At 35.2% G+C, this 24,037-nt stretch overlaps 13 protein-coding genes across 13 annotated transcripts; 9 read left to right on the top strand and 4 right to left on the bottom strand. All coding sequences in view use genetic code 12, as the record gives it.

The window, feature by feature from the left end:
• Positions 1-101: 101 nt before the first annotated feature.
• CTRG_03750 (pepsin-like aspartic protease) lies at positions 102-1,271 on the bottom strand (the record flags this gene model as incomplete). Its single annotated transcript, XM_002549407.1, has 1 exon — positions 102-1,271. One exon carries the CDS (start codon positions 1,269-1,271, stop codon positions 102-104), a length of 1,170 nt encoding a protein of 389 aa, XP_002549453.1.
• A 211-nt stretch (positions 1,272-1,482) lies between these two features.
• CTRG_03749 (pseudouridine synthase) lies at positions 1,483-2,298 on the bottom strand (the record flags this gene model as incomplete). Its single annotated transcript, XM_002549406.1, has 1 exon — positions 1,483-2,298. One exon carries the CDS (start codon positions 2,296-2,298, stop codon positions 1,483-1,485), a length of 816 nt encoding a protein of 271 aa, XP_002549452.1.
• A 32-nt stretch (positions 2,299-2,330) lies between these two features.
• CTRG_03748 (uncharacterized protein) lies at positions 2,331-3,593 on the top strand (the record flags this gene model as incomplete). The annotated part of the gene is made up of 1 exon (XM_002549405.1): positions 2,331-3,593. The coding sequence occupies one exon, from the start codon at positions 2,331-2,333 to the stop codon at positions 3,591-3,593; it is 1,263 nt and encodes a 420-aa protein (XP_002549451.1).
• A 108-nt stretch (positions 3,594-3,701) lies between these two features.
• Positions 3,702-4,496, top strand: EXM2 (Exm2p; the record flags this gene model as incomplete). The annotated part of the gene is made up of 1 exon (XM_002549404.1): positions 3,702-4,496. The coding sequence occupies one exon, from the start codon at positions 3,702-3,704 to the stop codon at positions 4,494-4,496; it is 795 nt and encodes a 264-aa protein (XP_002549450.1).
• Positions 4,497-4,810: 314 nt separating this feature from the next.
• On the top strand, positions 4,811-10,102 carry CTRG_03746 (uncharacterized protein; the record flags this gene model as incomplete). The annotated part of the gene is made up of 1 exon (XM_002549403.1): positions 4,811-10,102. The coding sequence occupies one exon, from the start codon at positions 4,811-4,813 to the stop codon at positions 10,100-10,102; it is 5,292 nt and encodes a 1,763-aa protein (XP_002549449.1).
• A 757-nt stretch (positions 10,103-10,859) lies between these two features.
• Positions 10,860-11,441, top strand: CTRG_03745 (uncharacterized protein; the record flags this gene model as incomplete). The annotated part of the gene is made up of 1 exon (XM_002549402.1): positions 10,860-11,441. The coding sequence occupies one exon, from the start codon at positions 10,860-10,862 to the stop codon at positions 11,439-11,441; it is 582 nt and encodes a 193-aa protein (XP_002549448.1).
• A 695-nt stretch (positions 11,442-12,136) lies between these two features.
• CTRG_03744 (uncharacterized protein) lies at positions 12,137-12,592 on the top strand (the record flags this gene model as incomplete). The annotated part of the gene is made up of 1 exon (XM_002549401.1): positions 12,137-12,592. One exon carries the CDS (start codon positions 12,137-12,139, stop codon positions 12,590-12,592), a length of 456 nt encoding a protein of 151 aa, XP_002549447.1.
• Positions 12,593-13,222: 630 nt separating this feature from the next.
• Positions 13,223-13,846, top strand: CTRG_03743 (uncharacterized protein; the record flags this gene model as incomplete). The annotated part of the gene is made up of 1 exon (XM_002549400.1): positions 13,223-13,846. One exon carries the CDS (start codon positions 13,223-13,225, stop codon positions 13,844-13,846), a length of 624 nt encoding a protein of 207 aa, XP_002549446.1.
• A 1,183-nt stretch (positions 13,847-15,029) lies between these two features.
• Positions 15,030-15,485, top strand: UBI3 (ubiquitin-ribosomal 40S subunit protein S31 fusion protein; the record flags this gene model as incomplete). The annotated part of the gene is made up of 1 exon (XM_002549399.1): positions 15,030-15,485. The coding sequence occupies one exon, from the start codon at positions 15,030-15,032 to the stop codon at positions 15,483-15,485; it is 456 nt and encodes a 151-aa protein (XP_002549445.1).
• Positions 15,486-15,754: 269 nt separating this feature from the next.
• On the top strand, positions 15,755-18,130 carry SEC10 (exocyst subunit; the record flags this gene model as incomplete). The annotated part of the gene is made up of 1 exon (XM_002549398.1): positions 15,755-18,130. One exon carries the CDS (start codon positions 15,755-15,757, stop codon positions 18,128-18,130), a length of 2,376 nt encoding a protein of 791 aa, XP_002549444.1.
• CTRG_03740 (putative lipid phosphatase) lies at positions 18,123-19,352 on the bottom strand (the record flags this gene model as incomplete). The annotated part of the gene is made up of 1 exon (XM_002549397.1): positions 18,123-19,352. One exon carries the CDS (start codon positions 19,350-19,352, stop codon positions 18,123-18,125), a length of 1,230 nt encoding a protein of 409 aa, XP_002549443.1.
• A 199-nt stretch (positions 19,353-19,551) lies between these two features.
• On the top strand, positions 19,552-20,760 carry CTRG_03739 (uncharacterized protein; the record flags this gene model as incomplete). The annotated part of the gene is made up of 1 exon (XM_002549396.1): positions 19,552-20,760. The coding sequence occupies one exon, from the start codon at positions 19,552-19,554 to the stop codon at positions 20,758-20,760; it is 1,209 nt and encodes a 402-aa protein (XP_002549442.1).
• Positions 20,761-20,781: 21 nt separating this feature from the next.
• Positions 20,782-24,033, bottom strand: CTRG_03738 (cohesin-loading factor complex subunit; the record flags this gene model as incomplete). The annotated part of the gene is made up of 1 exon (XM_002549395.1): positions 20,782-24,033. The coding sequence occupies one exon, from the start codon at positions 24,031-24,033 to the stop codon at positions 20,782-20,784; it is 3,252 nt and encodes a 1,083-aa protein (XP_002549441.1).
• Positions 24,034-24,037: the final 4 nt, after the last annotated feature.

The following is a 24,037-nucleotide window of genomic DNA, read 5'->3' as shown; positions in this document are numbered from 1 at the left end:
AATCAAGGAGTGGCCATTTTCAATCCAGTGAATTAATGTGGGGGGGTGAAACTACAATTTATATAATAGGTTAAAATAATAAATTTAAGCATATTCATGTCCTACATAATTGCTCTAATTTTACATTTGTTGGTGTACTTAATTTGGGCCAATGAAATGGTTTTGTCGTCCAAGTTGAAAACGGCGTACGCCAGTCTCAAAAAGGTGTCACCGAGAATAAAGTATGGAGCCCTTCCAATGCCTAAATGACAATTGCCATCGGTGTCACGGAATACCAAATCTGCAAATTGGACGGTGATGGAAGCACCAGCATCAAAAGTATAGGTAATATTACCAATAACATTATCACATCTGACTGAATAGTATTCGTTATCTTCGCTGGAAATCCAAGTAGCATTGAGATTGTCCGCAATTGTGTCGGCGATTTCTTGTGGAAGATATGTCCAAGATGAACCGGTATCTAAAAGAGCTGGTTGATGAACATTGAAAATTTCATCATTAACTTTAACAGAACCTAGAACAAGTGCTAAGTAATCTTCAACTGCAATTGGTTGTGCAATTAATTCACCTGTATACTTAGCATGATCAATGCCACCAAACAAGATAGAACCTTTTTGTGCAGAAACAGAGTTCAAATAAATGGAATATGCACTTTTTTTGATGAAGCCCTGTTTCTTCAAGGTAATAGGCACGTTGTCATATTCTGTGTCAGCTACTTCATTACCTTTGAAACCAAGACCAAGGGTTCCTCCACATACAATGTCACCACCTATACCTTGTGTGATTGTATGGGCATTAGCAAATTGTTGGTTTTTAATAGTCGCACCAGCTATCTTGACTTTATCTAAGAACCAGTGTCCTTCTGCAGATGATTGATCGAGATACAGAATTGAAAACGGAGTAGTAAGATTGACTGAAGATTTGGAAGTTCTTGGGTTATAAACACCGGATTCTTTACACTGTTCTGTGATGCTACTACAGCTATTGGAATCAATAATCCAGAGATCGGATGATCCAGTATCTACCAAAACCGATTGTTTTTGCTTGTTGCTCCCAACAAAAATGTCAGCCGTGTAATAAATTTGTTGGTTTATTAAATCTTGTGTGCGGTAGAATCCTCTTTTACGATTGGATGGAACCTGATGTACTTGGAAATCCAAAGAAATAATACCGGATCTGTCATTATCATCATCAAAGTTTGAACCAGCATTTAAAACCAATGCGGATATAAATGGGACAACCAACCCGACTAAGAAGAAGATTAATTGCATACTGCTGTAACTGTATCTATTGATAAATTTATATTTACATGATATTCAAGAAGCAAATCTACTCTATTTATAACTAGCGTATTTATATTCCAATTATTGTATCCATTTCCTAATCATTCCAATAAACAACAAAATGATGAAACAATTTTCTTAAAAAAAAATTTTTAATAGAATAAAAAATGAAACCTTACTAGACAATGTTTTGTGATACCTAATAATCAAAATTCAATAAAGCATTACGTATCGGGCTAATAAATTCTCCGTTGTCATTAAGAAATGTACTCCACAACTCTCTGTCATTCACTTCGTTGACAGGAAAAAGTATTTCATCTGAAACACCATTGTTTTCAATAATCAATAATCCCGAATGAAGCCCTATTTGGTTGTTTTTGAAGATCGTACTATTCACATTCTTTGGCTCTTCCGAATTAAACTTAAAATCAACAAAGTTGTCGTCATTTAATAACGTAACTCCAAACTCTTGTAACACATGGTCTCTGATTTGGTTCTTTCTGCCGGTTTCCAACTGGAATATAGCCGGGACAACTTGGCTTTGTTGAAACACGGGATAATCACCTTCGAGTTTCCGTGCCAAAGCTGGTAATAACTGATAATGTGTCTTTGCAGTATACTTTAGCACTTTTCTGGGCTCGTGTTTTCCCCGGTAGTCCTTTTCAAGTGCCTCAATCTCGTGTTCAATAACTCCTTTGGTTTTCTTGGGTATATTGGTAAGAGGGATGAGACCCACATATCTTCTAATGAGTTTTAGGTTGCCACCACCATAGAATGACTTGCGAACTTTATCGGCCCACTTTTTGTTTCTAGCAATAAGTAATCCCCCAGTGACAAATCTATCGAGTCGTTGTACAATTCTGAATTGCGATGAGCTAACTGTGGGAAGAAATTGTTTGAACTCCTCTGAAACTGCATCAACAATGTTATTCGGTCCCCTGGCGGCGCAGATTAATCCTGATGGTTTGTTGATCACTGCATAGTTGAATGTACGCTTGACTATTTCTAATTTCATTGTTTATTTATTGTCAGAATGATTACTCACTCATGCAAGGTAAACACACCGAAACAAAAAAAAAAAAAAAAAAAAAAAAAATCACTATAAAAAAGGCAACAGAAAAGACAAATAACCCAAGAAACAGTATCACCAAAAGAGCAAACATTAAAATGAGTCGTCGAAGCAATGATCCTACAAAGTCCCTTAGATTTCTCCAGATTTCTAAGTTGATGCGTACTTTTAAGCCGGTTACTGTTAACGGTTCTCCAGCACGTTCCATTATCAAGGAGGTCAAGGATAAAGAAACAGCTGAACCTGATTATTTCAAATGTTACAAGAACCATGCCCGTTTGTCCTACTTGCAAAAATACTTGTTAGAATTTATAAAGCACCAACCTGATGCATCAATATACTTGTCCCTTATAATCAAACCATCAGATCCAGAGTTTCCGTATGATTTGGAAAAATTGAAAATCAACCTCACTATTCCTAGTAAATTCCCTGAAGAAAAATCACAAAGACCTCGAATTGTTGTTTTGAACGATGAAATTCCTAGAGGATTTGCTGTTAATATAGAAATTGGATTTGGAAGAATAGTCGATATTGCACAGGGTATCATAAAGGATAACGAAATTGAATTGGTTGATGGGATAGGGTTGACTTCAATGATCTTGACTTTGGATAAATATTTAGAATTATTTTTAAAACAGGAAAAGAAAGATACAATCAAATTTGTCAAAACCAAAAAGAAACCAGAAAAGTCAAAACCACAACAACAAACACCAAAGACGAAACCAAAACCAAAGGCTGAGTTGAAACAGCAACAACAAGAGAAACCAAAACCTCGTATTACTCCGCAGATGAGAGAGTACAGAAAGAAATTAATTGATGAAATGTGTTTCAAGTTAGAAGACTCAGTCCGCTTGTTTAGAGATGAAAATTATAAAGTTACAATTCCCGTCTTACAAAAATCAGTTCCAGACCTTTGGAAAAAAAATGGAAGCATTGATCTTATGTTGCATATTCCAGAAAGCTACCCTGTACTTCCCTTGAATGTAACTTTCAAAAATAATTTCAATGAAAATCTTGTTGTTCGGTTATGTAAACAAGATCAATTTGAGATGGTAAAAATTATCAAAACGTACAAGGCATATGAAAGAAACATAAGTGCAAATGTCAGAGAATATGATTTTGGTAGTGATAGTCTACTTGTGATACTTAATTGGTTGACTAATAATCTAGATAAGTTCATCAAAGATCAAGATCTGTTCAAAGAGCAAGTCAGTCTTTCAAAAAGCATACCAGCATGTTAATATTGTATAGGACTTAAAGGTTTGTAATTTAATCGAGGTAAAAAAAATAAATTTTTCGACGTAGAGCTAGGGCCAGTTTCGTGGGAGCGGAGCGGAGTGTTCAAGAGAATGGAAAATAAAAATATAATCAAAAAAAAAAAATTCAAAATACATCTACAATGGCAAGTAATAAACACTTATCAAAACATGGCTGAAGAACAACGAAAACGTATAGAACAATTAATGGGTAGAGACCATGGATCTCTTATAAGACGTATGGAAGTTGAGATGACATCTCCTCGAGTGTGCCGTGCATTTTTAGTAGGAGTTTGTCCTCATGACTTATTTGTGGGAACCAAACAAGATCTCGGTGAATGTCCCAATCTACATTTACAGAAACATAAAATGGAGTATGAATATCGAACCAAGAAGTTAGGAGAAAAGTTTCCTGATATAGAATATGATTACTACAAGCAACTATCACAATATGTTTCTGAGTTAGACCGCAATATCCATAATGCCCAACTTCGCTTACAACATACAAAAGAGGAAAAGGAAAAAATTGCTAAGGTGACCAAAGAGTTGGATGACCTAGATGTGGAAATTGGGTTAATGGTACAGGAGTTGAACTTTTTAATTGAGAAAAATCAATCAAGCAAAGCCATAGAATATTCAATTGAGTTGGATAAGAAATGTCAGGACCGTGAAAAGCTCAGTCAACAAGCTCGTAAAATTACAGAAAATGTTGGTCAAACCTCACAACAGAAGCTACAAGTGTGTGATGAGTGTGGGGCGTACTTGTCGAGATTGGACAATGACAGAAGATTGGCAGATCATTTTGTTGGAAAGATCCATATGGGATATCTTGAGCTTCGAAATAACTTTAAAGAAATACAACACAAGTACAAAAAAACTCGGTATTGATGTATTTATGCTACATAGAAATAATTAAATCCATAGATATCATCATTAGGTTGAATAGGTAGAGAAAAAAAGAATAAATACACAAACAGGTCATTTTATTAACATCATCGCTCCTTCGACGCTGCCGATGCAAGAAGAAAAAAAAAAAGATCAAGAACAAACAGTGGAAAAAAAAAAAATAAAAGAAAAATAATACAATCAAGATCATCACTTTAGGTATACACTAAACCAAACAAATCAAAGCAATAGAAAAGAAAAGAAAACCTCTCTTTTTCTTGTTTTCTTTCTTTCTTTTTTGATATTATCATTCTGCCATGTTGTCTATCGGTGATGACGTTAAACTAGTCATACTAGAGCATCATAATTACCATTCTTCGATTGACTTGAATTATTCATTGGAGAAAACATGGAATTATTTTCAGAGTTTGATTCCAGAGTTGACGAGGGATGCCTTGGAGTTGATTGTGAAGTCAAGCAAATTAATCCGACGTAATTCAGTTCATCAGTTGAATTATTACATGATTTTGGAATATCTAATTAAGTTGTATCATCCTGAAACAGATCTCAATGATGTTCTTGATTTGGTAACAAATTTGAATTCCATCTCACCTGTAAATCAAGAAAAATTGGTCACTGCTATTGAGAGATATGATGTAACTAAAAATAATGTTGAAGAGATCGATATACCAACTCAATTAAAGCTTGTTCAACAGAAGAATTCATATACATCCAAGGATGTTTATTATTTGGATGAATTGAATTTACCAGTCGATCAGGAGATGATCACTATTACATTACTGGGGAATCTTTCAGCAACTGATTTCTTAGACCCATTGATCATCAGCTCGGTCAAAGATGATAATTTTAATTATTTTCCAACCGGTTTGATGAATCCCTACCACTTGTACATTTACCTACTAAGAATAAATTTTCAATTGCAATTACAGGGTAGAAAAATCTTATTGATATTACAAAACAATTGTTTTATAAGAGGCACATTTTCAAATATTGAGTTATTCTATATAAACAAATCTGTTGACAAGTACTATGTACGTAATGGAATGAAATTTCCAAGTGATTATGGTTTGAAGAACTGGATGAAATCGTTGTTAGTACCAACAAAAATTGTACCAAACTTGCTTCTCAACTACAACAAGCTTATACAAAAATTATTGACTGATCCACTTTATTTTAAGTTTAACAGTTTCTGTATTTGGATTTCTAACTTATTAGGAACTAAAGTGGGCCCAGAACCTGATCTACGAATAAAGTATCACTCCGAAGTCTTCTTCATTGATAACATCGAGCTTGTTGAGAATCATGTTCACGACTATCACTACGAGATTATAGATATTATACTAATAATGAACAAGTTGAATGAATTCAAAGAATATGTTGCACCAGACCATCAATTGGATTGGCAAAAAGTAAACGAAGTGTTTGTGAATGATATTTTAGCAGCCATAGAAGACCAAAACTTGTATTTCAAATTTTGCATTTTATACAATGAATTACAAAGCCAAAATTCTCCAGGAACCTTTCAATACCATATTCAGGATCCAGCTGAACAATCATTACCTGCTAATCAAAACGAATTGATCAAATATCTCCAGACTATCAATTCTGGTTTGAAGAGATCCATCGATAAGTCGCACTTAAAGTCTACATTGTATTCACTGACTATTGGAGCTCTTCACAATGGTAATGTAAATGTTGAAGTCGAATTGGAGGCACCCGATGAACGTTCTATTTCACCACATCAAGTTAGAAAACCAATTTCAAAGTCGAATCCTGCTACACCACAACGTAAACGTAAGACGACTGCAAATGATGAGGTTCAAACTATTAAGAAATCAAAGATTATCCAAACTTTAAAACAAAATCAATTGAATTTTGTTGGTGCCTTTGAAGATGACGATGAAGGAGCAGACGATGACGACGATGAGGAAGCTGAGGAATTGGGTAACGATTCATTTACAACTAAGATCAAGAGAACTAAATACACTCCTCATTCCAGTGCTAATGCTACTCTCTTGAATGGTAACACACCAACCACTGATTCTTCTAAACAAGACTTGACAAGACAACAAATAAGTACAACTACATCATCATCATCATCATCATCATCAATTACTCGTGACGGTGATCAAAGTAGAGATGTTACGAGAAATAATGCTCGATCAGATGGAGGTCAAGAAACCGAGAATTCCTACAATGCAGTAATTGCTGCCAGAGCTGCAGTACCACCAAGAAACAAACGAAGCCCAAGTATAAGTCAAAATAGTCCTAGTATCGGGCTTGCTGCTACTTTTCATCCTGTATTGCCCCAGAATGTGCCACTGTATCCAGTTTCTGGTGCTATGCCGTTAGTCCCATCAGCAGCAGCGTCAGATGCTCATCAACAACAGCTGGGCTTTGTGTCGTACAAAACTGTATTACCACAACAACAAACACCACCGGTTAATAGTAGTTTGCCAGATAACTCAAATGGAATGAATGTTATTGTCGGTAAGAATACTGTCCCTGTTGAAGTCAATAATGTAATTCAGCCACCCGCAGGATTAGCAACATCCCAAAAAATTTCTACTCCTTCATCTTTGACAAACAAACTGCGTATTCAAATTGGCAGCAATAGTAACACTCCGAGACCGGCAAGTAGCTTTACTTTTTCTTTGCCAAAGCACATTAAATTGGGAAGAACTTATAACAGTAGTGATGAAGATGCTGATGCTGATGCTGATCAACATAGAGATAGTGAATCCGATGAGAATGATGATCATTCAACTCAAAGTGACACTGAAAATGGAAAATCTAAAATCGATTCAGATATTACAAGTACAATTGCTGTTCCTTCAAAAGAAAACAATATAAAAGAAAACCACAATGAAGATGTTGAAATTCCAGACATGGATGATATGGAAAGTCCTGTTGTAGAAGAGATTTCAGAGGCACAGGATACTGGGATCACAAACCGAGATGGTGAAGAAGATAAAGAACAATATATCAAGAACATTGTCGGTAATGGTTCTCAAGTAGATGCTGATTCTTCTACAAAATTGGCTATTGTGGACAAACGTAACGTTGATTCTACGGATTATTCAGAAAGTGAAGAGGATAAAGAACCAACCATGGAGACTCAAGAAACCCCAATTGAAACAGATGAAGTTGACGAAGAAAATTCAGAAGAAGTGATCTCAGAAAATAATGAAGAGAGTTCAAGTGACTCTGAAGACGACGCTAAAGAAGTTGAATCTAAACCGGAGGTGTTATCTTCCCCATCTAGGACCAATGCTGTTGATCTGATAGATGTTGATAGTACTTCTGATAGTGAAACTTCAAGCGAGTCCGAAAGTGAATCGGGTGGTTCTAGTACTGAATATTCTGATTCTTCTGATGAGGAATCTTCGGACGATGAACCTCTTTCTCAAAGAACGCCAAAGAAAATGATCAATGAGTCTACTACGGTAACTCCTGTTAAGGTCACTCCTGTTAAAGTCACTCCTGTTAAAGTCACTCCTGTTAAGGTCACTCCTGCTAAAGCTACTCCTGCTAAAGCTACTCCTGCTAAAGCTACTCCTGCTAAAGCTACTCCTGCTAAAGCTACTCCTGCTAAAGCTACTCCTGCTAAAGCTACTCCTGCTAAAGCTACTCCCGCTAAAGCTACTCCTGCTAAAGCTACTCCTGCTAAAGCTACTCCTGCTAAGGTTGTTGCTGCTAAAGCTACCCCTGCTAAGGTTGTTGCTGCTAAAGCTACCCCTGCTAAGGTTGTTGCTGCTCAAGCTACTTCTTCTTCAGTGCCTCTGGGTCTTAAAAGCTCAACCAATACTTCTGAGTCAAGCACCAAAACAACTGCAAAAGCGTCATCAGCAACAAACTTGAAAAAATCAGTCAGTTCAAAATCGAAGGAAAAATCTGCTGAATCAACTCCAGAAGTCTCCTCATCAAAAATCAATAAAGTTAAAGCAGGTAGTTCTGCAAGAAAATCCAATCCAAGAGTGTTATCTATCCTTGAGTCAGTATCCAGGGCGGCTGCACAGGCAGCAAAAACATCACCTGTTCCTTCACCAATTCTTACAAAACCAAAGCCAGCATTTAATATCAGGCCAGCATCATCTACAAAGCCTCAGTTAAGTGAAGAATTTGTTCATAGTAGTGATGATTATTCCGAAGATGAAGATATGAAAGGTAGTGACGATGACTCTGATATGGATGATAAAGAAGATGATAAGCTTAAGACCACTCAAGAGAAAAATACTTCAAATAATGTTGTGAAAAATAAGGCACTTGTAAAACCAGTTGTTGGATCATCACCACTGGCATCTGAAGTGAAAAAGATTTCAACTTCTCCGATCTTCAAGAGGCTTCCAAGTATTGTGCAGTCAGCAAAAAAGACACCACTTGCTAAAAGAAGCATTTCCAGCCCGGTCAAAACGAATCTATTCAAAGGAAGACATGAATCAGATTCTAGTGATAGTGAAAGTGATGATTCAAGCGACGAACTGTCAAGTGACGATGAACCACTTATCAAAAAGAAACAAGTATCAAAAGAGGAAACAAAGCCTGTAGTAAGCAAGGCATCAAGTATTCGTAAAAATGTGATAGATCCGTCTGTCTTCTATAAACCTGCAGAACCAAAAAAGAGTTCACCAGCTGCTATTTCCAAACCTGCATTAACTAAAATCAAGACTTCCAGTGAAGAGGAAAGCTCGAGTGCCAGTTCAAACTCTTCCGAAGAAAGTAGTTCAAGTGACGACGATAGTTCAAGTGACGACGATAGCTCGAGTGATGAAAGCAGTTCTAGTCAAGATGAAAAGGACATTCAAGTAGTGAAAAACAAAGCAAATGCTAATCAGCTGGTCACTTCAACTGGTAAAGTAGAATCTGTTGTTACACCAAGAAAACCTAATCAGGATAAGAGTTCTAGTCAAAAGGAAAGCTCCAATGACGACAGTGATGAGAGTGACAGCTCAAGTGATAGCTCCAGTGATGAAAGTCACAGTTCCACAGAAGAAGAAGAAGAAGAAGAAGAAGAGAAAGAAAAGAAAAGTGTTCCTATAGCTGTTAAAACTCCTATGGTGAAAAGAACTATTTCCAAACCAGTTATAACCCCAAGGAAGTTTACAAAGAAAGAAAGTTCGAGTAGCGACAGCAGTTCCTCAGAGGATTCATCTGATGATAGTTCCAGTGATGACGAAGATGGTGATAGTTCTTCCGAAAGTACCAAACCAAATAAATTGGTGGTCAAAACACCATCTACAGTAAGAACAATGCCAGCACATAGAATTACTAAACCTTCTGCTGCAAGAACACCAAGTAGTAAGTTCATAGAAGATGCTGCAAAAAGAATTGCGGCCCAGTTAGAGGAGGAAACTCCTTCCAAACCGGAAGTTAAACAGAAGCCTGCATTCCAACAAAAGGGCAGATTACCATCATTACAAGATTTGAGACAGCCAAATACTACCGTGGAGAGAAAAGTATCCACTCAAACAATTTCACCACAAAAGAAACCTGGATCAAAATTAGCAAAAGTGTTTGGTGGCGGTGATGATAGTAGTAGTGAAGATGAAAGTAGTTCCAGTGATAGTTCAAGTGATGAAAGTGATTAAACAAAAAAAAAAATACAAAAAAAAAAAATTATTCATAATAAATAGTCCATAGAGTTCTGATAATACATAGACAATACTTCTTATGTCTCTCTGATAAGTTAAAAGGTGGAGAAAAAAATCACGTGCATTCTTGTCTTTCGATTTTATTTCTCAAAGTTCTGGTTGGTTCTATGAGAGACAATACAAGCAACAACAGCAAAGTTGCGCGGGAGGACGGCCGTAAAAAAAAAATGAAAGAGAAAAAATAGTGACGCAGGATTAGTGGCACGCGATGCAGAGTGGTTGACTTCATTGATTGGGACTTTTTTGTAACCTTAATGGACGATTGATTGCGTACTTCCGAGTCAACCATTTGACTTTCATTTCGTGGGGTCTTACAGTTCTAAAAAGAAATTGACATCCCTATACGGTAGACACGGAATACTGCTGAGATAATTGACAGTAATTAAGAAGGAAATTCTAGTTGGTTCTAATTTATCATGTATTCAATAATCTTGTGAAACCAATCGATAAATAATAAATACCGGGAAAAGAAAATAATCCCACATTTTCCTGCACACTTCACAGGAAAGGTTCGGAAAAGGTTTTTTTTTTCTTTTTTTTTTCTTTTTTTTTTCATCCTCCCAGTTAGTATATAAGGAATGAGGAATCTCTTAAACACACATTGGGATTTGAAAATTGTATCCAATTTTTAATTTCCCGCTTGTTTATAAATTATTTTTATTTATTCCATACACACAAATTATTTGATATAGCGATGAAGTTATTTGAAAGTGAACATTTTTTTAATTATCCATGGGATCAAGTTACTGCAGCAAACTGGCAAAAATACCCAAATGAATTATCCACCCATGTGATATCGGTGGATATCTTGGATAGACAACTAATCAACAACAACCAGACGTTAAGAACAGAGAGATTGATTGGTTGTAAGCAACCAATCCCAAGATGGTTATCCTTCATAGTAGGAGGTGCCACAGTCAGTTATGTTAGAGAAGTAAGTGAAGTGGATTTGATAAGTAAGACTTTGGTGATGAAATCCATGAACTTGACCATGAGTAATCTTTTGTTGGTGAAAGAGACTGTTATTTACAAGCCAGATGAAGAACTCCCATTGAATAGAACAACATTTTTGCAAAGTGCAGAGATCACTGCTTTTGCTTCGTTATCCAAATTGTGTGATAAGTTGGAGGACTGGTCAGTAGAAAGATTTGGTCAGAATGCAAAAACCGGTAAGGAAGCTTTTGAAAGTGTTTTGAATAAGTTGACTTCAAAATGGGAGGAGAATGGAATTTTTGAAAACAGTACCATCTTACAAGAAGTTAAGAAAATAGTATAAAGATTCCTAGAGTTGCAAAAGTATTTGGTTAATGATTCATTTTTTATTCACATTAAATTTTTTTTTTTCATTTATTTTATTTTTTGTTATTTAGTTCTGTTTGGCATTAGTGGAGTTCTTTAGATTGGTTTTTATCCTTATGCATTCATTCGTTAATTCGTATTGGTTTATGATACATTCCCTTTTTTGCATCTATCTGTAAATAGTCCATTTCAATTAATTAATTATTTATTTATTTATGTATATATGTGTGTATGTATGAGATTTGTTATATATGTTGAATCTTGTTATAGTTCTAATCATGTAATGGGTTTTTTTTTTTTTTCCTTAATCACATTATCGTCTAAAGCATATTGGAAATAATTGTAAAGACTGTTTTCACCTGTGGTTTATTAATTTTCTGTTATTATTATGGGCAAAGTTGCACATCTTCTCATCTCGTTCTCGGCTACAGTGCCAAATATTTTTTTCACCACCCATCGCTCTCATCTTGACCCTTTGATTCACATAGACCTACCACACTTTATACAACACATTCGATTCTTGCATTATTTGCATTTCAACCTTCTAATTAAATTTATTTCCTTTCTTGCATATACTTTTTTTAAAAAAAAATTGATTTTATATTGATTTATTTATTTTCTTTTTTGCATTTAATTTCATCACATACAGCATTCCCCCACCCCCTCCCCTTCATGCTTTTGAAACAAGAACCAATAGAATATAACGATTTTAATTTCAATACTGATGATGACTTTAATTTTGATATAGAAGAAGAGATCAATAAAATCATGGCAATGACTCCTATGTCGGCGTCACTGGTCTCGGCCTGTTCCCCAGTCGAAACTACTACTAGTAATAGTACACCAATAGAACCAGAAACAAAGATTAATCTAGATACAGTCAGTCATGTTAAGAATTTGATGATTGATAACTCAAGGACAATGGGGTTGTATAGTACTTTGAAGACTACTTACTTGAAGTTATGTAAGGAATTCAACTACTTGTTACAAAAATTTAACGATAATGAAAAAATCAAAATGGAATTGATTCAAGAAAATGAAGAATTAAAGAAACTTGTTGCAGATTTACTTAAAGAAAGAGAAACTGAGAATACTGTTTTAAAGAAAAAACGAAGACATGAGTGTTGATGTAAAAGAAATAGAGGAATATAGGGCATTTTTAATAGACATTCAAATATATATGATTCCTACTCGATCTTGGTAGGGACACTACATTTTTTTTTTTAGGTGTCTCACATCTCCATAATTGAAATGTAATTTCTCTGATTTGTTTTTCTTTCTTTCTTTGATTGTTTTTAGTTATAATACTCGTACTTGGTTTCATTCTACCTGTCAATTGTTTAAAGCCACTATAATATGCCTCCGTCCTCATTGATTACTACACCTGAAGATCAAGAGAATGTTGAGCAACAACAAATACTAATGGAATTGACCATGATCTCAGCCACAGTGCAAGAAATCAATGATAATTTGGTCAAACTCATAGAAGTATCCAAAGATCCAAAGAACATACAAAGAATCAAGTCTAACATCAAAATAATCTATGAATTGATGGATAAATTAAAATGAATTCCACAAGCGTAAGTAGCTATCCATGAAACGCGTTGACGGTTCTTGTGTTGAACCTACTATTTTTTTTTTTTTTTTTTTTTGTTTTTACTCGAAGCACCCGAATTTTTTTTTTTTTTGTTTTTTTCATAACAGTTTGTTTTTTGCTTTTGTCTTTTTTTTTTTCAACCCACAGATAGGAATAACATTATGAATCTGGAAGATATCAAAACTTTGGAGAAGTATCAGTCGTCAAAAATAAACAGAGAGGAAAATTCCGAAGATGAAGATGAATTATTTGCATCGTTAGAGAATGAAATGGACGAAGACTTGTCCAAATATAGAGAATCAAGAATACAACAATTATCACAAGAATTTAAATCTATTAATCAACTAGAGTCTGTGGGTAGTTTACAAGAGTTCACCAATGAAAAGGAATTAATGGATCAGATAGTACAACGCAAGGATTGTTTAGTACATTTCTATCAACCTGAATTCAAAAATTGTATAAAGATGAATCAAGTTTTAAATCTATTAGCTCAGAATTTCCCGCTATTACCTATTTTCACTATAACTGTTGAGAACTGTCCCTTTTTGGTATCTAAGCTAAATTTGAAAGTTTTGCCTTGTGTAATTGCTTATAAGTCTGGAAGCGAATATGATAGATTGGTTGGGTTTGAAAAGTTAGGAAACTCATTGACATATGACAAATTAGAACATTATTTATATAATTTGAATATAATTCAAAGGAAATCAATCAACAGAACAACTATTAGCACCAGCATCAATGCCGACCATGATGATGATGACTATGAATCGGATTTGGATATTTAGGCCTGACATAGAATTATCTTAAGGAATCGTTTAAATTTACTTTCTTTTGCTTGTTTCTCTCCATATACAATCTCATTTAAATCGGGATCATCAAATCGAAGTTCAGGATAAGTCAAGCGTCTTTTAAAACGTGGTGTTTCTGATGGGATGACCTCTTTTCGATTCTGCAACACACTATCTCCAATCCTATGCTCTGGATCGGAAACAGCAGTGGATCCTGTCAAGTTTGACGACATGGGTGTAATACTCTATAAAAGGAGATAAATTGGAATTATAAATTAGAACGTGGTTCTGTTTCTTAATTGTAGTTTTTATAATGGTTGGAATCCCGGTATTATACAATTGGAACATCAAATTTCCATATTTGCGACGATCCTCCGTTTTTTTTTTTGTTTTCTCTATTTCCCACCACTGATGCTGATAATATTTTTCCCTTTTTTTTTTTTCTTTCTCCTTTAGTTTCGGAGATTGCATGATCCACCGCAACCTAGAAACTAACGAATCATTGTTGCTTATTATGCAATATATAACATGGTTTGAAACATATCTTGTCTGTTTGTAAGTTTTATAAAATCATCCATTTATTACTCTCATTATTGAATCCATCACATTAAAAGTTAATACTATCGTGATAACCATTTCTTATCATTAATCGGAAAAATTGCGCGAATCTCTTTATTGCCCCACTTTGAAGACTAATTTTCAAATAATTTTCGTGGAAATATCAGCATAAATTTTGCAACTAAGTATGTTCATCATAATACTATAATATAACCCACATACGACAACATAAAAACCCTCAAAGTAAGTAAAGATATAATATTGCAGTACTTAACCGCTCTCTTACAAATGATAACTACAGTGTCACAATTAACTATAACTACAACTTCCAAAACCCCTAAGAAATTACTTTCGCCATAAAAGTTTCTTGGGTTAGGGCTTCGGAACCCTAATCCCATACACGTGATACACACAAATTTTTGTTGCTTATACAGTTTTGTGAGAATAGTGAGAAAAAAATTTTTTTTTTTCGCCTTTGAGCTACAGTCTCATTGCCATTGCAATTTTCTTAAAGTACAACTGCTACTTGCACTTTTTTTTTTGATTTTGATATTTTTTTTTTCGAACTATCCCAACTTTTGGTAAGAAAGAAGCATAGTTATTTGCCGACAAGCCATTAAAGATGCAAATTTTCGTCAAGACCTTAACTGGTAAAACTATTACCTTGGAAGTCGAATCCTCCGACACCATTGACAATGTCAAATCTAAAATCCAAGACAAAGAAGGTATTCCACCAGATCAACAAAGATTGATCTTTGCTGGTAAACAATTGGAAGATGGTAGAACTTTGTCTGACTACAACATCCAAAAGGAATCTACCTTGCACTTGGTCTTGAGATTGAGAGGTGGTGGTAAGAAGAGAAAGAAGAAGGTTTACACCACTCCAAAGAAGATCAAGCACAAGCACAGAAAACACAAGTTGGCTGTTTTGACCTACTACAAAGTCGACAACGAAGGTAACGTTGAAAGATTGAGAAGAGAATGTCCAGCTCCAACCTGTGGTGCCGGTATCTTCATGGCTAACATGAAAGACAGACAATACTGTGGTAAATGTCACTTGACCTTGAAAGCCAACTAATTGTGATGATTAAAGTTTGAATATTTATATCTGTTTATAGTATTAATGTATTTTCTTTAATTGTACCTTTTTAAAATTAGTGTTGAACATTAAGCTGTAGATTGTATGTCGTTTTTCTTTTTTTCGTCATTACGACATGTGTGAGACTTTCTTTTACATACTCGCTTCATTTTTTTTTTCTGTTGTTCTGTTGTTCTTCCACTATCAACATCCGACCACACCTTACACTTTACTCATAGACTACTAGATTTTTAATTAGGGGATCGATAATGAGTTTCTCTATATATGAATTGGATGAGAATATCAAGAAACTATTAACAATTGATGATTTTCTTTGTGGAAAGTCAGTTAATGAGTTCATTGAAGAGATCAGTAAGGATCATTTCCTTAAAGGGGCCGAAGTCAACAACAAAGCATATCTTGATCCTAAGCCGTACATCAGAACTTTTGAGAGTACATTACGAGAATTGAAACAATTACAGATTGATGCGAATGATGAAAGAGTTAAGAACGAAAGACTGGTTGATTCATATGAATTGAAACATTCCGAGAATGTTTTGGAGTTGAATAATGAAATAGATCAAGCAACCGAGAAATTCGATTTGTTGGATAATCAGATCCTGGATGTGTCTAGTAAAATTAATCCATTGGGGAACACATTAAGTAAGATTACTAATTCACGAGATAGATCATTGGAAACAATTTTCTTGATTAGAGCATATCATGGATTTTTTACCAAAGAACAATATTTGCCATTGGAAACATTAAGAACAAGTAGAAACATGGAAGATAAACTAAAGTGTGCAAAGACTGTAAGAAATTTGATAAACTTGTCAAAAAAAGTTGCGGAAGAGAAGCTGCCCAAGTCAATGAAGTGCATTACTACTATTGAACAATTTGGAGACACAATGGAGAAAGAATTATTAAGAAAGTTTGAAATTGCATCAGAAGATGAGAATGATATAGATTTTGAAATGATGAATGAAATTGCCCAAATATTGTTTGAGTACAATGAAGGAATAAATGTCATCCAGACTTTTGTTATAAAAAATGATATCGTACTCCAGGAAGAAGAACAAACATTGGACGAAACTGAATGGAAACTCTTATCTGATCCTAATAATGGGAATTTTAAACTTGATGTACAAGAGACTTTTGATAATTTAAAATTTGAAATCAAATCGAGGGCCAGAATTAGTAGAAAAGTTTTTGCTGATCCAATTCCAGTGATAAAGATTTTCATACAAAGAATTTATGCTCAGATTATTAGAAACAAAGTGACTGTTTTATTGCAGAAATCCTTGACGGTCAGTTTCTTGGCTCACGTTAGAGTATTGCATAGCTTATCAACAATAGTTGGTGATTTTACTTCCGAAATTAAAGACTTTTTAACCACAGAAGAGTTTGACAAAGATCAAGATCTTGCTGCCATCCTTGACCAATCTTATTCTGACTTGTTCATTGAATACACTGGTGACAATGTTTATTTCAGTCGTGAAAAGAAAAACCTTGAAGAAGTTGTTTATGGAATTGTGCACCAGTTTAATACTGCAAATGAAAGCGTAATAACGAACAGAAGTTTGGCCATTAGGTTGGAAAACATGGATAATATGGAGTACACTACACAAAAGCCAGAGAATGATCGATTTAGTTTTGCTTCTGAACGAAAGAGAATGAATCAGTTTAAAGAGTACGTGACTGCCAAGCTTAAGGAGCGTTCTGGATCAAGAAGTTCAGACTCTGAACTCGTTATGAATGAATTCAGATCACTTGACGTTGCTCACGTGGAGACCGTTTTGAAAAGTGTTATTGAATCGGTTGCGAGATTAGAGTTGGTCAGCAATAGTAAAGCACCTGAATGTGCATTGGAAATCTTGGAAATATTAATAATTGATTTTGGTAAACTTTACATTGGTGGTGGACTAGAGGTTGTTTATGATGAATCCAAAAGGATTAGCAACTTGGATTATTTGAGTTCATTTAGCACGATTAGTGAGTTGTTGTTTTTAATGTCTTCGTGTATCAAAAGAATTATATTACCAATAGCAAGAAACACACCAAGTATTAAAACCAGAATGAGTAATTTGGTCAACGGCTTTGTTGCTCAATGTGAAACATCATTGAATATCATTCTCAAGGATACGTTGGAACAATTTAAAAACAAATTACAAGCATTGTTAAGTAAGCAAAAGAAGAAAGATTTTAATTGTAGCAACATTGAAGAAGATACTGAAGCTTGTGAACTAGTAAGTAATTTCCTTGTCGAAGTACATGCCAATATACTGAAAGCGATGAATGGTGCCAATCTAGAAAAAATATTAATAAAAATTGGTATGGAAGTTTTGCACCAATTGTTGGAACATTACAAGAAATTCACTGTCAATTCAATTGGTGGGATTGTATTGACAAAGGATGTATTGCGTTACCAGAGTGTTATTGATGAATGGAATATCCCTGAGTTATCTGAACAATTCCAGATTTTGAAAGAAATTGGTAACTTGTTTACAGTACAGGCTGACTTGGTTAACTCCTTAGTCACAGAGGGACAATTAGCTCAAATGAAACCTTACAACGTTCGTCAATACATCAGCAAAAGAGATGATTTCAATCCAAGTTATGCAGATAGATTTTTCAAGTTTAAATAGTTCTATGATACATATCTACTATAAACAAGCCAAACAAAACATTCAAAAGAATAAGTTTTGAATTCTTAAGGATTATACTGGAGATAATCAAGAATGCCAAGTAAGCGTACACACCATGGAAAGCATTTGGCATGTAGCAAATTTCTGTTTTAAATGTCTCTGTGCCATTATCGTTGGTATTCAAAGACAACAACTGGAATGCGGGATGTTTAATACCGCCCGTCATAGCTGCAGATTTAGCTGTTATTTCTCTAGCTAAGCCGTTATTTTCATATGGCTGTGTGATGTCACAGTAGTCGTGGTCATCACCGGCAAATATAAGCAGTGGTCTAATTGTATTTAATATTCTTTTGGAAATGTCATATTCTATAACGGTCTGGTATTGGTCGCCTCTTTGTAATGGAAATGGTTTATCTTTCTTTTCTCTCTTTGGACCACACAATTGAGTGTCAGGGAACCTGTATAAAGGCACATGGGTAAGTAAAATTCTTGGGTAGTCATTGGTGATCATTTCATTGATGTTACTTAAAAATGCATCCAGTTTGGAATTGATTTCAGTATCAGGATGAGATAATGATATAGAATCAAACAAGACAATTGAGTGGTTACCCAAAACAATATAATCGTTTGAAGGACCGTGATGTTCTGCAAAACGTTTCAAGACATGAGGGTGAATTGTTTGAAACCCAATATCATGATTACCTGGAATAGATCTAATATCTAAACGGGTTTCCTTCTTTGGGAATACCCTATTAAATCTATTAAACTCCTCCAACCATTGATCATCGTCCCAGTATCTTCCACCATCAAATAAATCACCCAAAAATATGGTTGTATTTTGATCTAAGATGGAGTTTACCAATTCGTAATTTCTATGAAGATAATTATCAGCTAATCTTTTGATGAAAAAATTAAGGATTCTGGATTGTTTCGGATAAGAGTAATCATCCACAATTTGCGGATCTGCAATGAGAACAATCCTATGTGACGATTCAGGAAATTTCCAACCTTCCCAATTATCCCAAGAGCATTTTGATATGACACTAGCAGGGACTGTTCTTTCAAATACATGAACCAAGACGATCCATAATAAGGCAATTACTGGTAATAACTTCCAATTAAGAGGACGCGATTTAATTAATGGTGCATCCAATTTCTCTTTTTCGTATTCTGGTTCAGAATTCACTTGTCTGTTGTCGTTTATTCTTCTTCTAATCATCATGAACTGAAGGCTCTGAGACTACACAGGGTGTTCTTAACTTTTAATAATTTTCCATTTTTTTTTTTTCGTGGTGATAACATATGGAGACGTGCATTAGTTGTGATATTTTTCTATTTTTTTTTTTTTAAGTTTTTTTTTTTTTTTTTTTTTTTTTTAAAATATAAAGATCTACCTTGTTTTGGATTTTATTCTGAAATTTATGGCCAAAATGGAACCACGCCGACATCACCATCACCAGCAAGAAGAAGACAATTTAATGCAGAAGAATGTACAAACTGAAGTATCACCAACAACAACAACATCCTCGTCGTCGTCTCGAAAACTACGTTCTACCACAGTCAAACCAAAAGTCAATAACGCAGCTTTGTTTGATTTCGATAATGTGAATGAATATTTGCACAAAAGAAAGCCCATTTTAATTGCAAGCAAAACTACTTCTAGTCAATCCCCTTATAAGCATTTTGGATACACCAGCTCACAATTACCCAACTTACCTGTGAGATCGCCTGTTTTAGAAATTGAGCGAGTTCTTCCTCGTAGACCTCCGAAGAATGATCCATTACCCGATTCCAATTATGAAATATTCCATCGTAAGATGAGAAGAAATGAGAAGCAAATGACAAACGAAGAAAAGATCAAAAACTTATGGGAATTGGATACACTACAGTCACATTTAGAGGATCTTAATCAGTTACATTGGTTCAAAGCACTCCCAAACATAACATCGATCAAGGATGTCAAAGATTACCAAGAGATGGAAAGAAAGCGTGACCTAACAATTACTGAAATCGAAAGATTGTTAAGAAAACACGATCTTTGGAGAAGACGACAGGATATATTTAATACTGATGTGAAGAGTCATGTTGACTATGGCGATGACGAATCTGATCCCGAATATGAGATCCCTATTCAACAATTGAGACAGCATCGAGAATGGGAAAGACGACAAAGAATTGGACCTATTGTTAGGCTCAATCTTAATGACAAATACTGCTTGGTTATTGATCCTCTTGCTCCACCGGAAATCGTAGATAGAAATTCACAGGATAGTTCGATGCGAAACCTAAGAAGCCAGATATACAAGGAGGACCCGGAAATAGTAAAAGAAACAACAAATCAACACGATGCGCAGGTGAAGGAAGAAGAAAAAGAAGAGGAAAGGAAAGAAGAAGAAATCACATCCGACTTTGAAGACTCTGAAGGGTTTGATGAACCTATAGAGGAACGTAAACAGAAAAGACCAAGGATCACTTCCAAGGTTAGGTTGGAGGATTTGGAAGATGTATCAGAGATTGATTTTAAAACAGTGGGTACAATGCTCTTTGGTGGCGAGTTTGACGATCTTCCTACATTCCGTAATGGTTATCAATTACCTGTAAGTTTGAAAAACTGGCTGAATCGGAGCTAGGCTCTGAATCACATTTATACATTACGTAAACTCCTTTATATTTTCTATACATTGCTCCATGTTACTAGCGTCGTTAATTTTTCTGTGATACCATTCCAACGATAATGCAGCATGTCTCACCTCTTTCGGTGTATGTTTTTGATCAACTTCAAAAGCCCCGGTACCGAAGGATTCAACTTGGTCATCTGATATTTTATAAACACTTGTTAAATGACGATACAACTCGATCATTGCACATGCAGCTAGCGCATGATTGTACTCAATAGAATCCGGATCAACACTGTGAACATTATCCTGTAATTCAGTCAAAATGATAAGTATCTCTTCCATGCTTTTGAAACTCATCATCAGTACTCTCTCAATACAAAATAGCAAAAAGGAAATCTTGTCTAAACTCATAGATTTGCAAATTGCTTGAATAAACCTATTCCTGGAGCTTCTGGATACTTGCACAATCTCATGCACAACCTTGAAAAACAGAACACTCATAAGCTGGTTATCAAATGCCAATCTAATACCTTCTTGATAACTGGAATCCACCAAGGATTCGTGTTTTTCAAACAATTCTTTGTGCATATTAATTGCGGACGACTGTATTATCACAACCGGAGAAGCTTCCAATGCCATTACTGTAGGCATACATATCTTTGGATTGGCAAACCCCAATTCCAATGCCACTTGAACAAACTGGAATGGCAAATATGAGTATTCGCCCTTATCCGAAAGACTCAACAATAAGATTCTATTGATATATCTTTGCACGATTCCTGGACATGCGTCATCGATAATGTCTTCCAAACTGGATTTAGACGAGCTAGTTGGTCTATCCTTCTCACGCAAGAAAACTATCATAGATTGGATGACAGACTTGATCATTTCAGGAGTGGAACAACTCAACGCGTCATCAAAAATTGCAAGCACCGGAGGTGACATTAATATCCGAGGATAGTTTGTACAGGTGACAAGAAGACTGCTCACGGCAATAATTTCCACCGACAGTGGATTACTTGACTGGCAAAAACTTGAAATGTATTTAACAGCCAATGATACTACTGGTTCATTTTGCTTCAACCCAATATTCGCATTCAAAAATGCCTCTCGATGTTTTTCCAATTCACAATGATTAATCAAGTTGGACAATAGTTGTAATAGTTTTGCAAGTCTATTGTCTCGCTTCAAGTCTTGGTTATCAAGATACTTTCGCATCATTTTTATTGTGGAAATAGCAGCATTCACCATTTTCAGGAAATCTTTCTTGATTTTGCAGAATTGCCATAAACTTGGAACAGCTTCATGTAGTTCCTTATTCGAGAATCTAGTCAACTTTCTAAGCAAGAAACTTTGTACGGGATTGATGAAATCCGGTCGGAGTGCTGTAACAGTAGGTAAAACATTCTTTAAAACTCCCAAAGCAAACCGGTAGGATTTAGTTGAACAATTATTCTCATCTACCAAATATGGCTGCAACGCTATGAGTTTGTTTTGCCCCATCAACTCTGGCTTGCATTTACTGCAAATTGAAAGCAATAATAATGCCCCTTCTTTAGAATTTGAATCTTCAGCCACAAAATCCAAAAGAGTCTCCATAAGACAGTCAGTTAATTTCAGGGCATCAGGTTTCTTGAATACATACGACTCTAAGAATAGTTCAAGATTCTCCAAGGTTTTATGATGAGAAGTGGCAAGGTTAATTAGCTCTTGAACAGCCAATCTAGACTTGTCACTATTACCCAAAGGAGTTATCCAACATTCCATCATCATATATACCGATTCGTTCTTGATATTGTCTTCTTCGTCATTTAATCGTTTCAATAACCTTGTGCCAATGGATATTTTTGCTTCTGTACCAAACATGGGATATATATCCTTGCTCAACCTAATAGCTTTCTTCCTTACAGAAATACCTTCATCACTCAATGCATTGCACAATTGACTGCAATATTTATCGGCCTCATAAGGATGTGATCTGATATACTTTCCAAGAAATTCATAGACTGCATCTCTTACCAGAGTTGCCTCATCACACAACCGTGCCGATAATGACTGTTGTAAGGCAGTTGAAGACAATAAACTAGGATGATATTCAGATAACATTGCAAGAATTTTTACCGTCTTTGTTTTAATTTTAATCTTTGGACTTTCTAGAAAATGCACTAGGGACGTTAAAAACACAGAGCAAAAACCATCTAATTCTTTTAACAACTGTAGAGTATAGCAAAACTTGTCAGTGTTATGCTCCAGAAGAAGCTCTTCCATGTATTCCAGCTCGCGTGAACCGCCATATCTGGAACAATCCAATAGAACTTCTGCTTTGTCCGTGACTGATGTCGAATTCTTCAACACAAGAACATTCTTGCAAGTATTTCCCAATACATCGAGAAAATACACTTCTGTTGGTGGAGCATTCTCTTTAGTCAACAAGGTGTCGAGGACTTGCTCAACCAATACTTTCAAAAGCAATAAAGAACCCGCCCATTCTGGATACGGCAACATCAAATTCAAGTCCTCAATCAAATATTCAAACAAGGATTTAGATGTTGAATCAAACTTTTCCACTACTCGCTGTATTAATCCTGAACTGAGACGCTCAGCAGTGCCATCCTTCACCTGACAAATTCTGATACAAATCATTGAATATAACATAATCTTATTTCCTCTTTCTATTTGGTAGTTCCTAACATCCATTTTCTTGACCGGCAAACGTAAAAAATTAACTATCAATTCATTTAACAAGAAAGATCTTTGTGTAGTTGAAAATTCGTAAACATCAATAATAAATAATGCTGCCGAATACCGAAGTGGATCAATGGGGAACAAGGTCAATCTTCCGTGGGTAAATGTCTCCTCAAAAATCAATTGAATACAGGTAAGCTCTAGCTTTGTGAGCGCTTCTTCTTCTAAACTCAATTTTGAATTCAATCGTCCAAGTTGTTTTAATAATGATGCCACTTCTGAGACAATTCTTGTCACCCAAGCTATATCTAAAACATTATCTTTATTCTGAACGTCTAACACAGATACCAAGACCGAATTCACAATCAAGTAAACTAGATTTGCAATTTCAACAACATATTCACCAACTAGAAGGGAATTTGAGCCAATATTGTCACTCATGATCCATATAATGCAACTCGATGCTACTAAACAGCCCTGAACATGATGTAAATTTTCTTGAATATTTTGCAAATCAGAGAGCCCCGCTTTGTTTAATATATCCATAGTGTCCACGAGGTAACTACGACAAAGGTTTCTGTATTTGGCACACTCATTCATATCA

This window comes from Candida tropicalis, assembly GCF_000006335.3.
Source record: "Candida tropicalis MYA-3404 genomic scaffold supercont3.5, whole genome shotgun sequence".
In the NCBI taxonomy this organism is placed as follows: Eukaryota; Fungi; Ascomycota; class Pichiomycetes; order Serinales; family Debaryomycetaceae; genus Candida; species Candida tropicalis.
The sequence above is the reverse complement of the archived record's forward strand: the minus strand, read 5'-3'. Positions and strand labels throughout refer to the sequence as shown.